Consider the following 19,804-nt stretch of genomic DNA (forward strand, 5'->3'; position numbering starts at 1 on the left):
TTTCCCGCTCCAAATCCAATCGTCCTCTAAATGCAAGCAAAGTGGATGATAAAAGGCTTGATTCCACCACTTTCGGGTCCACTTCTGCAAATAAATCAAAACAAACCAAAGTAGAATATTCGGTGCATTTCGTAGCATAAAACTACGAGAATAGCATAGAAATACGTGCATAAAGAGGCTTAAAAAGACTATATAAAATGCACGTATCACTTGATATCCACGACCCACTGTTTTGGACAAGAACCCTTTACGGATGTCGTCTTCAATTCTTGTCCCTAGCATAGTTAAGTCCTTGAAGGTTTTTATGTTTTGGTACCTCAAGTGGTTTGCATAAATAGGTCTCTAGTTATCCACAAATTTCTCCATGAGGGTAGCTTCATCTGGACGCTCAACAAGTTGTGTGCTAGTCTTTCCCCACCTACTTAGGAAGTCGGTGAAGCCTTCTTTTTCATTTTGGGTAAGAACCCCAAAATTGCGCATGTTGACATGGATCTCAGCATTATCCGCGTATTGTTTAGCGAACTCAATTCCAGCGTCATTCCATGTGGCAATCTTCTTGTGCTCTAGGGAATAGAACCATTGCTTAGGAATGGTGTCGAGAGATGAAGGAAAGATCCTTAGGAACATCTTAGGTTTGATGCCTTTGATACACATATAGTCTTTGAAAGCCCGAATGTGGTTCAAAGGGTTTTCATGTCCCTTAAACTTTGGGATGTCAGTCATGTTGAAGTTGGTTGACAATTTGGCGTTCACGGCCTCATACTTGCGATTGTTTTCCCTATAGATGTCGTTTCCCTTGAGGTACATTAGTTGTTCCTCTAAGTAATGGAGTTCCTTTTCAGCTTCGGTAAGACCTACTGGAGGGTTGATTTCTTGTGACCCAATGAAGGGTGGAAGATTATCATGCACAACTTCGCTAGGAATATCCTCTTCTGCAGGAGGGAGTCTAGTTTCTACAGCAACAATTCGGCCTTCGATAGCATTGAGGCGATCATAGGCTTGGTCTTGGATTGCATGGAGACGAGCGAGCACAGCTAGGATTTGATCATTACCATTTGGTTGACCGCTGGCACTTGTGGTACTAGTTTCAGGCATCTTGGAAACTGGATAAGAGATCGACGACGAATCAAAACACGATCGACCATTCTAGCACACTTACTCATGGAAAAGACCCGACTCGTGAAGTGGGAGTGTCCCATTTGTGTTAAGTGTGATTTGAAAATGACAAAGTTTGGAAATATTTGTCCTACCAACTGTAGTGTAGTTGTTGGAGTGTTGACTTGAAGTGAGGTTTCGAAATGGGTTTTTGAGGCCCGAATTTTGACTCGACATTTGGACAGAGTTTCGACTCATTTTGCGCTAATTTAGGGCTATTTTCGAAAAAAGGGTTTACATTTCAAATGGTTTTGATTTTACAAAATTAGTCATAGTTTCGTTTATGAAATGGTGATCACATATGATACAAGCATTTATACAGGCATTATAATGGTATGCTGAGTGCATTTAGAAGGGTTTTGGCTTAAAAGGTGGGTTGCCATACCGAGCAATCAAACCCTGGTCTGTGGAGAGGTCCGCGCCAAACATGAGTAAGGTCGGTTCCTAATCCATTTCCTCGAGTAGTGAAAGCCCTTGATACAAACATGAGTAAGCATCACGTTATGGTTGACGTCAATCGCTATCCATCCTTAAGCCCAGATAAGAATTTGGACCGTCCAGACGGGACGATTGGTCGAATGGGTTGGGTTGGGCCTAGGAAGGTCGAATAAAACGATCTAAGAAGATCGAGTAATGAAAACCGACAACTGTCTCATATAAACTATTCCCTAACCTTGTTCAAGTTTCACCCTTGGAAACACGTAAGTGTATTACTCCCCAGGGGAGTCGCCACACTGTGGACACGATCCCACGGGGGCACTTGGGAACAAGCGTTTGCATTTGTGGAGTCGCCACCAATTTATTCTGGAAAATTGGAAACCGTTCGAATACTTCGCGTCATGTCAAGACACAAAGTAGTGACATAGACACTAAGAACTCGTTACCCTTAGCATTCTATGTCTAGAATGACTCTCGTGGATGCCAATGAAGACGGATGTTCACAGAGATCTGGAGTAAGGGGTGAGGGTACGTATTAGGAAGTCCTTTTACTGAACACCTAATCCCGCCCGCCTCGATAGCGGCCTCTACTAATGATTAGGGAAATTATTCATACTCGATATGCTGTCGATGATATGTATGCAATGCAACAAATAACGTTTTGATCCTAACATGTGAAAATTAACTAAGTCGGTGAACACGTAATTAACATTCATTAAGGTCGAATTAGGGTTTAGATTAATTACATGTGAAAACAAGTAAATAAATCATCCAATGCGATAATTAAATAAATGCAATAAATAAAATTAGAATAATTACAACGGATTAATTGATTTACGTCAAAAATACATCTAAGACGGAAAATTTGAGGAAAATAAAAGAAAATAGCTTAGGTTAGAAAATAAACAAATTAGGAGCGATACTACGATTAATAATCGATTAATACGTAAACTAATGAATTAGGTCAAAGCAAGAACGAAAGTTCAGAGACAGAAGTCAACCCGGAACAGGCGTAGCAATGCTGCGCCTCTTGGAAGAGGCGCAATGGTCACTGCGTCTGTTCCTGAGGTGAGTTATGGCTGTGAAGCCGAGACTGCAAATTGTTAATGTAAGTTGGTGATTTAATGGTGGATTATCGACATTTGACTCGGATGAAAGTGATTTAACAGATTATTTACGTATGAAATTGTCACAAAAGCAATGAAAAGTGTGTTAAAGACGGATTAAGACTATTAATTACGATTCATAAACAAGTTAAAGTTAATTAAAACGAATTAGGTTAGATTGAAGATGGAAACGATGTGAAAGACGTGATAAACAGATGAAAACATGTACAAAAGGTCGAATCTCAGAAACTTGATATGAATAGATCGAGTCTCTAAAATCCGGGTTTGGATTTAATGACGAAAACTCGCAAATATGGATTATTAGGGATTTAAGCCGGATTTAAAAGGTGATTTTTTATTATGAACATGCATTAAAATTGTTATACGAATGAAATAAGAGGAAAATAAGAAAAGACGAAACAAAAGAGACGAATTAACAGAGAACAAAAGACGAAGAAGAATGGCAGGATCCGAGCTTACGTGGTCGATTGATCAAGCATGTTTGACGAAACGAGATTAACTAAGTTAACGATTAGTGATTGCTCGACTCGAATGTATGATGAAAGTGCCCTCGTGAGAGGATTTAGATTAAATTGATTGATTAATTGAGTGGAGTTGGTCAAATTGGTCGGTCATGCAACGAGACTGGTACTCGGAAGGATCCGAGCTTACGTGGTCGATTGATCAAGCATGTAGGCGTCAATAAGCTTAGAGCCCGATCTTATAATGCAAAGGGAGAAGAGAAGGGCGGACATTCGTGTGAGAAATATGTGGAACGAAGGTCCCTATTTATAATAATTACACGGAGGAATTAGGGTTACGGTAAAACTTTGGAAACAAATCTCGAAAAGATTTGAAAATATGCAGAAAAGAGTTGGGGAAGAGGCGCAGCAGCTGCTGCGATCCTTCGAAGAGGCGCAGCAGGTGCTGCGTCCTTTCCCTGGAGGTTTCCTCATGCGGAAGAAATATTTTCCGCGTTTCTTTTAGGGAATTGCGGTAGATAGCGACTTAATCTTTCCGCGTTGTCCTCTCTTATCCATATCTGGTGGATATGTACTGATACGTGCATATTCTATACACTTTATCTGTGGTTTTGGCACGTATTTCTATGCATAATTGTTAGCTTAAGGCTACTATTTCTCCCGAAACGGTTTACTTTGCATTTTCTATGATTTATTGTAGGAATGAGTGGAAGTAAGCTAAATCAAGCCTAATTCGTCCTCCGGAGGCAACTTCAAGGAAGCCCAGAAGAAGGAGAGTCGTACTCACTCACCTCGGGATGCGTGCATTGGAGTGAGGAGCTGTTTTTCATGAAAAGAAGTGTTTCTACACAGCACCATCAGTCGATCGACTATGCTGTAAGGTCGATCGACCACTGAAGCTCATCAGACGCTACTGTTCCGCATTAACCGGTCGATCGACCATGCTGACCGGTCGATCGACCAGTTTTCGAGCTGATACTTATTTCTTCGTATTAGACTTTTAAAAGCCCAACTTGTAACTAACTTTCAGTATCTTTTTATCAGTAGAACGCAGCAACTTTTAGGTTATGCTTTCATTATTGCAAAAACTCAGTTTTTAGATCTAGCTTGGCAGACGGAAACCTTCGATTTCGATACTTTGTTCTTGAATTCAGTTAGTAAGTTTTTATGCAATTCCTTTCTTCTTTAAATTCTTGTTGTTTCAATTCTTGTTTCATCAATTTAATTCCAGAAATTCATCTCTTGTTCCTTGTCTTTTATTTAGATTCAATCATGTCAATCTTGTTCTTTGTTATCAATTTAGCAATTGTTTTAGTTTTAGTCATGCGTAGCTAATTGTTTTGATTGGGAATGAGGTGAACCATGGCATGAATTGGGGTTGTTTGTTAGCATGAATTCTTCCATTTCGGTTTCGTCGTCTGTTGATGTGTCTTTTTACTAGATTGAAAGATTAGTAATTAGAACTATCATCAGATTGGAATTTCTCTTGAGTGAAAGCTTTGAGAAATTTCGGGGAATTAGAAGACCGCAAGGTTAATTTGAGCATAGATCGAAAGGCTTGCTTATACCCCTGAGACCGTATTATAGGATTTGTGTTACCTTATGATCCTGACCTTTGCCGTGGTGAACCGAATTTCCCGATCCCCTTTTTATCTTGTTGAGAAATTTCATTTAGCATTTAGTCAATTTAGTCAACCAATCTCAAAACCCCCCAATTAATTGTTACTTTTATAGACTGAGAAATAGCAAACAAAATCAACCTTGTCTCTCTGTGGTTCGACCCTTACTATCACTAGCTATAGTTTTAGTTTGGAATTATAAATTTAATTTTGATACAAAACGACGGTATCATGTACCATGGAGTTTGAAGTTTAGAATGGCTTGGAACCAAGGTTCCCTTGGATTTTCTGCCTCATCTGTAATCTGGTGTACATAGGCTGGTTCTGACCGTCGTTCAATGCACAAAGGCATTTCTACCATGTCGTCTGGCATATTAATCAAAGATGCAAGTTTTGCAAGAGCGTCTGCAAATTGATTCTCTTCGCGAGGTAGGTGTAGATAAGTGACTTGGTCGAAGAATTGGGCAACTTGATCTATCCTAGCCTGATAGGGTGCTAGACTTTCACTTCGAATTTTCCAAGATCCAGTAATTTGTTTGATGATCAGGGATGAGTCTCTGTGAACTCGAAGATTCTTGATGCCCAAACTTATTGCCGCTTGTAGCCCGATGAGGCAAGGTTCATATTCCGCTGCGTTATTTGTCACCTCGAAGTCTAGTTTGACAGAGAGTGGTGTATGCTCACCTTCAGGAGAAATGAGCAACACTCATATTCCAAATCCTCTTAGGTTCGATGCTCTATCAAAGTAGAGGTCCCAAGAGTCTACACTGGTTTGTAGTATATCCTTGTCTGGAAACGACCATGTGTCTACTGTTTGGGTGTCATTGATATGATTATTGGCGAAGAACTCGGCAACAGTTCGCCCTTTTATAACTTTCAGAGGTACATACTTGAGATCGAATTCAGATAGCATTAGGGTCCATCTTGCCAAGCATCCGTTGAGACGGGTTTTTCAAAGAGGTATTTGACATGATCCATTTTGGAATACACCTTGAAAGAATAACTAAGCATGTAATGGCGTAGCTTCTTTGTTTCCCACACAAGAGCGAGGCATGTCTTTTCGAGGGGTGTGTACTTGCATTCATACTCCAATAACTTCTTACTAAGGTAGTAGATAGCTTTTTCTTCTTTTCCTACGGTTTGTGCTAGCATAGCCCCCATGGCTGTTTAGGTTACTGTGAGATATAAACCGAGAGGTTGATCTTGCTGAGGAGGCACCGGTGGTTTGGTTAATATCTCCTTGATTTTGTCAAACGCTTGTTGGCAATCATCGTCCCATATGGTGTGGTCTATTTTCTTGAGCTTCTTGAAAATGGGTTCGCAGATCATTGTAAGCTTTGATATGAATCGGCTTATGTATTGCACTTTGCCTAGGAATCCCCTAACCTCCTTCTCTGTTTGAGGCTGCGGCATTTCGATAAGAGCCTTGATCTTGGATGGATCTATTTCTATTCCTCTTTGAATGACGACATATCCCAGGAGTTTTCCGGATGTTACCCCGAATGCGCATTTCTGGGGATTGAGCCCCATGTTGTACTTTCGCAACCTCAAGAAGAACTTACGAAGGTTGTCAATGAGCCCCTTTCTATCCTTGGATTTGACAATCATATCGTCAACGTACACTTCTACCTCCTTATGCATCATGTCATGTAGCAACGTGGTCGCAGTTCGTTGATATGTGGCTCCAGCATTGTAGCCCAAATGGCATGACGGTATAGCAATAGGTGCCCCATTGGGTAACAAAGGCAGTTTTATGCATGTCTTCTATGGCCATCGTGATCTGATTATATCCTGCATAGCCGTCCATGAAAGATAACAATGCATGGTCTGCTGTGTTGTCTACCAATATATCGATGTGTGGCAGAGGGAAATCGTCTTTGGGACTTGCTTTGTTTAAGTCTCTGAAATCAACACAAACTCGGATTCGCCCATCCTTTTTGGGTACAAGTACAATGTTAGATACCCAGTCTGAATACTCGGAAACTTTGATGAACCCGGCTTTGAATTGTTTATCGACTTCTTCTTTGATTTTAAGAGCCCATTCGGTCCTCATTCGACGAAGCTTCTGCTTTACGGGTTTGAAACCTGGTTTGATTGGAATTCTATGTTCTGCAATATCCCTGTCGATCCCTGACATGTCTTTGTAGGACCAAGCGAAAACATCCTTGAACTCATGTAGGAGATCTATAAAATCGGCTCTTTCAGTGGGGTTTAAGGTGGTCCCTATCCTAAGTTCTTGGGGTTCTAGTTCGGTTCCCACGTTGATGGGTTCGGTGTTCTCTATAACTAGTGCCCCTTCTCCCTCTTGCAGCATTTCTTTGGCTGAGTCTGGGTCAGGATTATCCTCATTATCATCGTAAATAGAATTGCATTCAGAATAACACAAAGAGTAAGCAGAATCTGATTTATTCATATTAAATTTTGAAAAAAGTTGAAACAAAGAAGCCATCTGTTCAGTAGTCAGTGGCGGTAAAGGGATAGATGCTGGGATATTTCCCAAGCTACTGTTACTATTTGACGCTAAGCTACGAGAAACAAGGGGACTGGGAGTGACGACAGGAGGAGACTCTTTAAGGACTTCCCTAGACTCAGACTCTGATTCCAACTCCGACTCCGACTCTGACTCGAATTCGTTGTCTTCAGGTTCTCCCCTGAACATCTCTCCTTCTCCAGTGGTGACTTTGAAGAGCTTTCCTTGATTGTTTGTCTACTTGATCGATTTTATCCATCCTTTCTGCTGATCTGAATTGGCCTCGGTGATTAGTGTTGTAGGGTTGAAATGATCATCCTGAAGTATCATGGTAATGATCTCGTCCTGCGCGGCTCTAACAAAGCGGTCTTCTCCAAACAGAAGACTAACAGCCTGTTCGTCTAAACAAGGTGTTTGGCGAGTCTTGACGGTAGGAACCATTTCTGGAGGAATGAAGTAGCAATCGTGGAAGACCTCAATTCCAGCTAGTTGCGTTCCTTTGTAGTGCCAAGGTTCGGGAAACCCGTGAAAGTATTCTTGACTTCCTTCTCTAACGAAATATCCGTTCAGGGTTGGGAGGTAAGATCGCATTTGAATTCCATGGTTCTTTCGATTCTGAAACTAAGTAAGGATTTCCAAAGCCTCTACTTTCGTGGGTTTATACCCCAGTCCTAATGGTATCCTTTGGGAGTTTCCTTCTTTGCAAGGTGCAAAGGTGTTCTTCTTGGCAGGATTTAAAGGCATTCCCGGCAATTATCCCTGAGACTTGAGTATGTGGTTGACCACTAAAATGGAGTATGGATTGAAGTATAGAAGTGCTAGTTCACTTTCTACAAGATTTATGCTATGGAAGCCCCCAAGCTCGTATACTGGATCCGTGACTACTTGGTTGCTTGACATATTTTGTATCACTGCCTTGATAGGTGACGAAGTGATCGCCATTAATTTGCCATCTAGTGGGATTTTTATTTTCTGGTGCAAGGTGGATGTTACTGCTTTGGAAGCGTGAATCCATGGCCTTCCCAGAAGTATGTTGAAGGATGATTCGATATCCACTATTTGAAAATTAACCTTTCGCTCAACCGACCCTGTGGCTATAGTGAGGTTGACTAGTTCTACCACTTTACGGCGCGTTCCATCATATGCTCGAACACCTTGGTTAGTAGGAGTCCGATCTGATTCTTTCATGCCCTATTTGTATGTTGTTTTCAATGGTATGACATTGACCACAGATCCATCATCTACCAATGTCATTGGCACGTATTTCTTTAAGCATATGACGGTGAGGTATAGAGCTAGGTTATGACTGGCGCCGAAGGGAGGCAAATCCTCATCTGAGAAAGTAACTGGGTTACTTAGCTTAGTTGAATATTGGAAGACCAAGTTGACTATGTCGTCATGCGTAGAATTGTGTGCTACATTTAATTTAGCCAAGGCTTGCAGCAAAGCTTGGCGATGAGGAAATGAAATTGCCACTAATTGCTATACTGAAAGATCAACCTTTGTGTTCTGTAGTTGCTTTAGTAAATGGTCAGTAGATGTGTCTTCGCCATCGCTTGGTGTGGTGACATTGGTGTTGGTAACTGGACCGTTAGCTATAGGACCATTTGAGAAATATTTTGATATGGATGCCCTGAACGAGTAAGGTGGTCTATATCTTGGTCTTCACTACTTCTGACTATGTCCTCACTAACCTTGACTAGTTAGTGTTCAGTGAGATATTCATCTTTATCGTCATCGGCCCATATTCTATTGACGGTAGCAAGCTCTTTCAATCTGATGATCTCAGCTTCTAAGTGGATTAATTCATCGACTAGGCTATCAACCACAGTCACTACTTCTTGCATTGTAGAATTTTGAGACAGGTTTAGTGGCTTGCTCTCCTTGGGTATGGTGCTTGAATTGCGAAGGGATGCTACTATCTCTTCTAGTTCTGAAACTTGTCTATTTACGCTCTTTGCCCATGCGATAAAGTCGGCGATGGTAGGAGAAATGGTGGAATAACTCCCCTCATCCTCTAACGCATGGATCTCATCTTCGATTGGAGAAATGAGGTGTGAACAATATAAGGTAGATTCTTCATTTGTAATCATCAGAACTCCAAGAGGATTCTGAGTATTGCCAGGTTTACCTCCGGGAGGTATAGGTAAACGACCATCTTCGATCATATCCTGAAGTACGTGCTTTAGCTTGTAACACTTCTCTGTATCGTGCCGTTTACCTCTATGATATTCGTAGTATGCACTTTCGTCCCAGAACTTAGACTTCTTCTCTGGGTCAGGTGTAGGTCCTATTGGTTGGAGTTTAGCTTGTTTCATCAATCTTTTCAGAGCATAGGAGTAGGTATCGCCAATGTTTGTGAATTTCCTTTGTGGGTTATTCTTCTTTGATGATTCGAGAAGGTTAACTTCATCAGTCTTGCTAGTAGAGCTGTAGGAACGACTTGTTGAGCCTTGATATCCACGACCCTCCGTTTTGGATAAGAGCCCTTTACGGATGTCGTCTTCAATTCTTGTCCCTAGCACAGTTAAGTCCTTGAAGGTTTTTATGTTTTGGTACCTCAAGTGGTTTGCATAAATATGTCTCAAGTTATCCACGAATTTCTCCATGAGGGTAGCTTCATCTGGACGCTCAACAAGTTGTGTGCTAGTCTTTCTCCACCTACTTAGGAAGTCGGTGAAGCCTTCTTTTTCATTTTGGGTAAGAACCTCCAAAGTGCGCATGTTGACTTGGATCTCAGCATTATCTGCGTATTGTTTAGCGAACTCAATTGCAGCGTCATCCCATGTGGCAATCTTCTTATGCTCTAGGGAATAGAACCATTGCTTAGGAATGGTGTCGAGAAATGAAGGAAAGATCCTTAGGAACATCTCAGGTTTGATGCCTTTGATAGACATGTAGTCTTTAAAAGCCCGAATGTGGTTCATAGGGTTTTCATGTCCCTTGAACTTTGGGATGTCATTCATGTTAAAGTTGGTTGGAAATTTGGCGTTCACGGCCTCATACTTGCGATTGTTTTCCTTATAGATGTCGCCTCCCTTGAGGTACATTAGTTGTTCCTCTAAGTATTGGAGTCGCTTTTCAGCTTCGGTAAGACCTACTGGAGGGTTGATTTATTGTGACCCAATGAAGGGTGGAAGATTATCATGCACAACTTCGCTGGGAATATCCTCTTCTGCAGGAGGGAGTCTAGTTTCTACAGCAACAATTCGGCCTTTGATAGTATTGAGCCGATTATAGGCTTGGTCTTGGCTTGCTTGGAGACGAGCGAGCGCAGCTAGGATTGATCATTACCATTTGGTTGACCTCTGGCACTAGTTTCAGGCATCTTGGAAACTGGATAAGAGATCTACGACGAATCAAAACATGATCGACCATTCTAGCACACTTACTCAAGGAAAAGACCCGACTCGTGAAGTGGGAGTGTGCCACTTGTGTTAAGTTTGATTTAAAAATGACAAAGTTTGGAAATGTTTGTCCTACCAACTGTAGTGTAGTTGTAGGAGTGTTGACTCGAAGTGAGGTTTGGAAATGGGTTTTGAGGCCCGAATTTTGACTCGACATTTGGACAGAGTTTCGACTCATTTTGCGCTAATTTAGGCTATTTTCGAAAAAAGGGTTTACATTTCAAATGGTTTTGATTTTACAAAATTAGTCATAGTTTCATTTATGAAATGGTGATCACATATGATACAAGCATTTATACAGGCATTATAACGGTATGCTGAGTGCATTTAGAAGGGTTTTGGCTTAAAAGGTGGGTTGCCATACCGAGCAATTAAACCCTGGTCTGTGGAGAGGTCCGCGCCAAACATGAGTAAGGTTGGTTCCTAGTCCATTTCCTCGAGTAGTGAAAGCCATTGATATAGACATGAGTAAGCATCACGGTATGGTTGACGTCAATCGCTATCCATCCTAAAGCCCAGATAAGAATTTGGACCGTCCAGACGGGACGATTGGTCGAATGGGTTGGGTTGGGCCTAGGAAGTTCGAATAAAACGATCTAAGAAGATCGAGTAATGAAAACCGACAACTGTCTCATATAAACTATTCCCTAACCTTGTTCAAGTTTCACCCTTGGCAACACGTAAGTGTATTACTCCCCAGGGGAGTCGCAACACTGTGGACACGGTCCCACGGGGGCAATTGGGAACAAGCGTTTGTATATGTGGAGTCGCCACCAATTTATTCTGGAAAATTGGAAACCGTTCGAATACTTCGCGTCATGTCAAGACACAAAGTAGTGACATAGACACTAAGAACTCGTTACCCTTAGCATTCTATGTCTAGAATGACTCTCGTGGATGGCAATGAACACGGATGTTCACAGAGATCTGGAGTAAGGGGTGAGGGTACGTATTAGGAAGTCCTTTTACTGAACACCTAATCCCGCCCGCCTCGATAGCGGCCTCTACTAATGATTAGGGAAATTATTCATACTCGATATGCTGTCGATGATATGTATGCAATGCAACAAATAACGTTTTGATCCTAACATGTGAAAATTAACTAAGTCGGTGGACACGTAATTAACATTCATTAAGGTCGAATTAGGGTTTAGATTAATTATATGTGAAAACAAGTAAATAAATCATCCAATGCGATAATTAAATAAATGCAATAAATGAAATTACAATAATTACAACGGATTAATTGATTTACGTCAAAAATACATCTAAGACGGACAATTTGAGAAAAATAAAAGAAAATAGGTTAGGTTAGAAAATAAACAAATTAGAAGCGATACTACGATTAATAGTCGATTAATACGTAAACTAATGAATTAGGTCAAAGCAAGAACGGAAGTTCAGAGACAGAACTCAACCCGGAACAGGGGCAGCAATGCTGCGCCTCTTGGAAGAGGCGCAATGGTCACTGCGTCTGTTCCTGAGGTGAGGTCTGGCTGTGAAGCCGGGACTGCAAATTGTTAATCTAAGTTGGTGATTTAATGGTTGGTTATCGACATTTGACTCGGATAAAAGTGATTTAACAGATTATTTACTATGAAATTGTCACAAAAGCAATGAAACATGTGTTAAAATGGATTAAGACTATTAATTACGAATCATAAACAAGTTAAAGTTAATTAAAACGAATTAGGTTAGATTGAAGATGGAAACGATGTGAAAGACGTGATAAACAGATGAAAACATGTACAAAACGTCGAATCTCAGAAACTTGATATTAATAGATCGAGTCTCTAAAATCCGGGTTTTGGTTTAATGACGAAAACTCGCAAATATGGATTATTAGGGATTTAAGCCGGATTTAAAAGGAGATTATTTATTATGACATGCATTAAAATTGTTATACGAATGAAATAAGAGGAAAATAAGAAAATACGAAACAAAAGAGACGAATTAACAGAGAACAAAAGAAGAAGAAGAAGAAGAAAGGCAGGAACTGCAGCAGCCTCAGGAAGAGGCGTAGTAGATGCTACGACTCTTCGAAGAGGCGCAACAGTTGATGCGTTTCTTCTCGACGCCTGTCTTCCGTTAATCCGTAAAATAATTTGACAAAAGGGTTTTAGAAATCGTTCTTAAACATATTTTTGACGTAAATCTTACAATAATTAGTACAAAAATAAAATACAACAATAAAATATGGGATTTACACCCTCAGACTTACATGTTTGATGAAACGAGATTAACTAAGTTAACGATTAGTGATTGCTCGACTCGAATGTATGATGAAAGTGCCCTCGTGAGAGGATTTAGATTAAATTGATTAATTAATTGAGTGGAGTTGGTCAAATTGGTCGGTCATGCAACGAGACTGGTACTCGGAAGGATCCGAGTTTACGTGGTCGATTGATCAAGCATGTAGGCGTCAATAAGCGTAGAGCACGGTCTTAGAATGCAAAGGGAGAAGAGAAGAGCGGACACTCGCGTGAGAAATATGTGGAACGAAGGTCCCTATTTATACTAATCACACGGAGGAATCAGGGTTACGGTAAAACTTTGGAAACAAATCTCTAAAAGATTTGAAAATATGCAGAAAAGAGCCGGGGAAGAGGCGTAGCAGCTGCTGCGATCCTTCGAAGAGGCGCAGCAGGTGCTGCATCCTTTCCCTGGAGGTTTCCTCCCGCGGAAGAAAGATTTTTCGCGTTTCTTTTAGGGAATTGCGGTAGATCTCGACTTCCTTATTCTTTATCATAAAATTTTCGGGATATATTTTGCCAAAAGATTGAAAAATCGATTTTATGGAATAAATATCTGGAACATTCTAGAACCTTCCGACTCGACATTTTAAAACGGTTATTAGAAAATGAAGCGGTTTTTGACCCGAACTCCAAATGAACTCTAATTACTGTCAAAACGACCGTATCGGTGCGTAGATGACAACCAAAGGGGTAGACACAAGTATTTGAGCTATCACTTGACGATAAACTTACGAACTGTCATAAATCATTCCGTGTACCAAACATGCGGTCCAACCATCACCGGGTGGTTTGCGGGAGGTGCAGAAATGAGGTATCTACATGCTTTTAGTTCATTTTTCTCATCTAGTAGACTAATTGAATTATTTTTACCAATTTCCCAAATCATGTGTGGATGAGAGTTTCTTAACCAATTCAATGATAGAAAATATTCATAATCAAGTCCATCCCCCTTTTCCCTTGTAGAATCCAAAGGTCGCATGTCGGTGGTCTCTTGGTTAAAACGGCATAAATGATGAGCAATTTTAGTAACCAACCCACGAAAGACAATAGCACTAGTGCCTTTGTGGCATTGTTTGGTCAAATGCACCGCAAAGTGGTAAGGGATATTTATCCCTCATTTCTCATCCCCATTAACATTGAGAAAAACTAATCAGTAGATGGAAAAACGATGAGAGAGAAAGTTAGAGAGATAAAAATCCAAAAAAATCAACTCATCTCAATCTAATAAACCCTAATTTCACGCAACGATGGCTAAAACCAGGAAAAATTCAAAAAATACAAAAAATACGAATTCTAATAAACGATCAACAGGTTCTGCGTCGAAGATTAGGTATGAAGTTTAGGAATCTTTGGAAGAGGATGTGGTGATGGAAGATGTCTCTGAGGAGGAGGTGGAACAGGTGATTTTACCTTTGGACCTCTCTCGGACGATGGTTCCTATACCGGAAGAGGAGGACTTTGTTGAGGAACATGCTGGGGCTTGGACGGAAGTTATTCGGAGGAAGAAAACGCCTTCGACTACTCCTATTTAGCCTACGGCTGACTCTGGTAAGGTTACTCTTCAATTATCTGAAGCTGATGTGATACCTGAGATCAACTATTGGTCTTCTTTCTTGTATGGGTACATTATGGGGACTAATCCACCTTGGAATGTGGTCTCTGGGTATCTTAAACGTATTTGGAAGAATTACGATGTTGATAAGATCTCTTTTATGCCAAATGGAATCTTCATTGTTAGGTTTAAAACTGTGGAAAAGATGAAAGAGGTGGTGAAAGCGGGTCACTTTATGTTTGATAATAAGTCAGATATCATTAATGAATGGTCGCCTGAGGTTGACTTGGTTAAAAGTACTGTTCAAACTGTTCCTATTTGGCTTAAACTGTCTGGGTTGGATCTTAAATTCTGGGGGGTTGCTTGTCTGAAAAAGATTAGTGGTCTCATAGGGAAATTTGTCCGCTGTGATGAAGCCATTACCCATAAGGCCTTCCTTGGATATGCTAGAATGTTGGTTGATGTCCAGGTGGATCAATGTTTCCCAGATAGTCTTCAATATAAGGATGAGAAGGGTAAGACTCATGATATTAAGGTTGAATATGATTGGGTTCCTGTCAAGTGTATTCAATGTAATGGTATAGGCCATAGTAAGGATCAATGCAGAAAGAAAAAAGAAGTGAAGAAAATTAACAGGTCTGGCAAAAGAAGGTTGTCCAACATGTTTTGGTGCAAGGTCTGGATAAGGGTAAAGCTCCCAGTGTGCCTGCTACCCCTGTAGGGCCTAGGGTTGCTGTTGTGTAAACCCCTGCTAGAATAGTTACTACACTAATGAGGCAAGATGGAAGTGGACCTTCTGTTCATCGTGGTAACACTTTTTTGGATGCTCTAAATATGGCTACTATAAGAAACACACAGTTGAAGAGAAAGGGGACTGGGACTGGAATAGGAGGGGTACTTGAGAATGGTTAATTTTGGATTCTGGAACATTAGAGGTCTTAATAGCCTGAATAAACAAAAAGAAATAAAATGGTTCTTACATAATAATAATTTCGGGCTATTTGGATTAGTTGAAACTAAAGTTAAGGCTGTTCATTGGAATAAAGTTAGGAACTCTATTTGTAGTGATTGGTCTATATGTACTAATAATTCCTTTGCTAATGGTGGGAGGATCTGGTTATTATGGAATTCTCCGCTCTTTGATGTGGATATTCTGGATATTAGTTCACAGACTATTCATGCTAATATTATTATCAGAGCGTGTCAAATTGCCTTCAGGTTCACATTAGTTTATGGTTTCAACAAACCTGCTGAGAGGGTTGAGCTCTGGCATAGTTTGCAGAGGTACAGGCATATGAGCCAAGGTCCTTGGATGGTTGGAGGGGACTTTAATAATCTTCTCTACCCTAATGAAAGACTGGGGGGAGTTGAGGTTACTTTAGCTGACATTAAACCTTTTCAAGACTGCTTACATTACAATGATTTATTTGACATTAAGGCAATTGGGTCTTTCTTCACTTGGAACAACAAGCATGACTTCGAGACTTTAGTGTATATCAGAATTGATAGGTGCCTAATTAATGATGACTGGTTGAATGTTTTTCCTGAGGCTTATGCTTACTTTATGCCTGAGGGATATTTTGATCACTGTCCCTGTGTTGTCTACCCTTATGGCAAGCCAGTCACAAGGAAACCTAACTTCAAGTATTTCAACATGTGGAGACTTGATCCCAATTTTAAACAAGTGATTAGTGAGGATTGGAAAAAGGAGTTTAAGGGGACTCAGATGTTCCAGCATGTTTGTAAATTGAAAAATTTAAAACAGGGTCTAAAGCAGTTGAATAAAGGTCCTCTGGGTGATATTGAGAATAAGGTGAAGGTGGCTAAATTGGCTCTTTACCAAATTCAGGAAGAGCTTATCTCTAACCCTATGGATCCTATCATGGTGAATACTGCCAAAGGTCTTTCTGATGAGCTCTTGCACTTGCAAACAGCCTGGCATATGTTTATGGATCAGAAGGCTAAAGTGGATTAGACTAACATGGAGGATGATAATACTCATTACTTTCACTCTCAGTTGAACCATAGAAGAGCTCAGAACAAAGTGATTCAAATCAATGATTGTTCTGGGAAACTTTATACTTCTAGCTCTGATATCCAACAAGCCTTCATTGCTTACTACAAGGACTTATTAGGGAGTAGTAAAATTGTTGATGCTGTTTGTGATTCTATTATTGCTTCTGGAGCTATTTTGAATGATGCACATCATGAGATTTTAAATGCTGTTGTATCTTCTGAGGAGATTAAAAAGGCTATGTTTGACATTGGTGGCAATAAAGCTCCTAGCCCTGATGGCTTTAGTAGCCAATTTTATAAAGATACATGGGATATCACAGGGGGGAGTGTCATAAAGGCAGTGAAGGATTTCTTTGGTTCATGTAAATTACTTAAACAAGTCAACAATACTTTAATTACTCTGATCCCTAAGAATGATCTACCTCATGATGTGACTCAATTCAGACCTATTGCTTGTTGCAACACCATCTATAAGTGTATCAGTAAGATTTTATGCAACAGACTGAGCCTGATTTTACCTGATATTATTAGCCCATCTCAGAGTGCTTTTATTAAGGGTAGAGATATTGTAGAGAATATCCTTATTTGTCAAGACCTGGTGAAATTGTACAATAGGAAAGCTGTGTCTCCAAGGGTTATAATGAAAATTGACTTGCAGAAGGCTTATGACTCCATTGAATGGAGTTTTGTGAGAAACATGCTGAATTCCTTGAATTTTCCCCCCAATTTTACTAATCTGATTCTTGAATGTGTGACTTCACCATATTATACTTTAGCCCTCAATGGGGAAACTTTTGGGTTTTTCCAAGGGAAGAGGGGATTGAGGCAAGGAGACCCCTTATCTCCCCTCATTTTTGTTATTTACATGGAGTATTTGAGTAGAATTCTTGACAAGATTCAAGAGTTTACTAAGTTTAGGTACCACCCTCTTTGTGGAAGAATCTAGCTTTTGCTGATGATCTTCTCTTGTTCTGTAGAGGGGACAAAAGGTCCATTATTGGATTGCTAAGGGCCTTCCAATTCTTTTCTAGGGCATCTGGGTTACAAATGAATAAGGGTAAGTCTAGCATTTTTAGTAATGGGGCGGATAAAGTTTTGTTGACTGAAATCATCAAGTGTACAGGCATGTCCCATGGGTTTCTCCCCTTCAAGTGTCTTGGTATTTCTATTGCCTCAAAAAAACTGTCTGTGTTGGAATGTAATAGTCTGGTTGATAAGGTGGTCAGCAGAATAGAAGCCTTGGTAGCAGGAAACTGAGCTATGTTGGGAGGTTAGTGTTGATTAAGTCTGTGTTGGCTAACTTGCACAACTATTGGGCAAGAATTTTTATCTTACCCAGCTCTATTCTTAAGAAAATTGCACAGATTTCCAGAAACTTTTTATGGACTGGGATAGATAATGACAAGGGTAACACTCTAGTTTCTTGGGATCAGATCTGTCAGGGGAAGGGACATGGAGGTTTGGGAGTAATTGACATAATTAGATGGAACACAGCTGCATTAGGGAAATATATATGGTGGTTAGCTCAGAAGAAGGATCACCTATGGGTAAGATGGGTGCATTCTATTTATATAAAAGCTAGTAATTGGCATACCTATCAACCTAAACTTAATGGTAGCTGGGCATGAAGGAAGCTTTGTAGGATCACAGATCTTATGAAAGTTGGTTATGTGGGAGACTGGTGGATACATCAACAACAGGTTTACACTATACGTAGTGGATATGATTGGCTTGGTTCTCCTTATGTGAATGTAACTTGGGCAAAATTTGTCTGGGATACAAGAGCCCTTCCTAAACTTAGTTTTTTAGGGTGGCTTGTGATGCATGGCAGGTTGTTAACCAGGGATAGACTGAAGAGAATGAGGGCTATCACTGATGATGCTTGTGTTTTATGTGATGCTGCTCCTGAGACACATGCTCATCTCTTCTTTGAATGTGACTATAGCAAGAAATGCCTTCAGATCATGTCCTCTAGGCTGGGGTGCCATCTACCTGGGCATGACTGGTTTGATTGGTGGACTAGACAGACTTTTCAATCCCAGATGCTACAGAAACAGACTGCAGTGTTGCTGTTGGCCCTCATCTATTCCATATGGTGGAGCAGGAATCATTGCAGACTAGAGAGCATCCTACTGCGTCCTGAATTCCTAATAGCCAGATTTGATAAGGATAGAATTTTTGCTATGTAATGATTTGTTCTTATCCCTTGTGCTGTTGCTTAGGGAGTTAAAAATTGTTGATCAGTATGTTAGCTTTGTTAGCTAGTCGAGCTTTAAACGTTTGTATTTTGGTTTACTTATTAATATAAGCTTACCTTTTTACCAAAAAAAAAAAAAAACATTGAGAAAAGCACCAAGAATTTCAACATCCGTTCTCCTTACCGAGTGAGGCTCATTTCTACCAACAAAAGTCCACCTCATAAACCTTTGCCAAATGCGAATTTCGGGGTAGTGAATATATTGATGAGGGACATGATCCCAATCAACAAAGGGGTAGTGAGAAATGGATTCCCATGTAATTTTGGGGTTGTAATATTCGGGTGAGTCAATATGCAAATTTTCATGTTTCAATTGAAATATTTCATCAAATTCCACTAAATTCAATCTATAGTTATTATTGAACAACCGGAAACGTTTTTTTTTTTTGGGAAATGTAAGTGATTATATTGATATCCAAACAAACAAAATCTGCCAGAGATCAAACTCTAGCTCATTACAAGACTCATGCTAGTCGTGTTATCCAGTTTTGCACACTCCTAATACTGGACCCAACACTGCTAGCTCTCAGTTGCAATAGAAAAAGCGTCTTCACCTGCTTTATAACAACAACAGGTAAAGATAAAACATTCTGAAGCCGACATCTGTTTATTGCATGCCATATACTATACATTACATGAGCCATACAAGCTGCAATAATGTGCTTCCTCAACAAAGACCGATCTCTGTAACCTAGCCACCAAGAAATCACATTTTGATTGGGGATAGGATAACCCAACCAAACTTCTATCTGAACAACCGGAAACTTACACCATATATAAAATCATTCTTTTTAGATTTATGAAATTCAAAGGAGCTCAGGAACTCAAGGGTGAATTTGGGGAAGGTCTTATAATTCATGGTGTAACAATCCTTCATATCAAGATTCTTAAACAAGGTTTTAACATTTTTCTCAATACCAATATTCTTTAAAAAAGCTTGATTGATAAATTTAGTAGCCTTCATACCTTTGGCTCTCAAGATAACCCAATTATCCCATTGTTTTTTACTATTGAAGATGACTTGGGGAAATGTTGGATCATGCCATT

General features: G+C 40.1%; 1 protein-coding gene across 1 annotated transcript; it reads left to right on the top strand.

Annotated features, from left to right (window-relative positions):
* Positions 1-14,299: 14,299 nt before the first annotated feature.
* Positions 14,300-16,459, top strand: LOC141608269 (uncharacterized). Its single transcript, XM_074427634.1, has 4 exons — positions 14,300-14,332; positions 14,486-15,120; positions 15,240-15,391; positions 15,495-16,459. Exons 1-4 carry the CDS (start codon positions 14,300-14,302, stop codon positions 16,457-16,459), a joined length of 1,785 nt encoding a protein of 594 aa, XP_074283735.1.
* Positions 16,460-19,804: the final 3,345 nt, after the last annotated feature.

The sequence above is a fragment of the Silene latifolia genome, chromosome 10 (assembly GCF_048544455.1).
Source record: "Silene latifolia isolate original U9 population chromosome 10, ASM4854445v1, whole genome shotgun sequence".
NCBI classification, from domain to species: Eukaryota; Viridiplantae; Streptophyta; class Magnoliopsida; order Caryophyllales; family Caryophyllaceae; genus Silene; species Silene latifolia.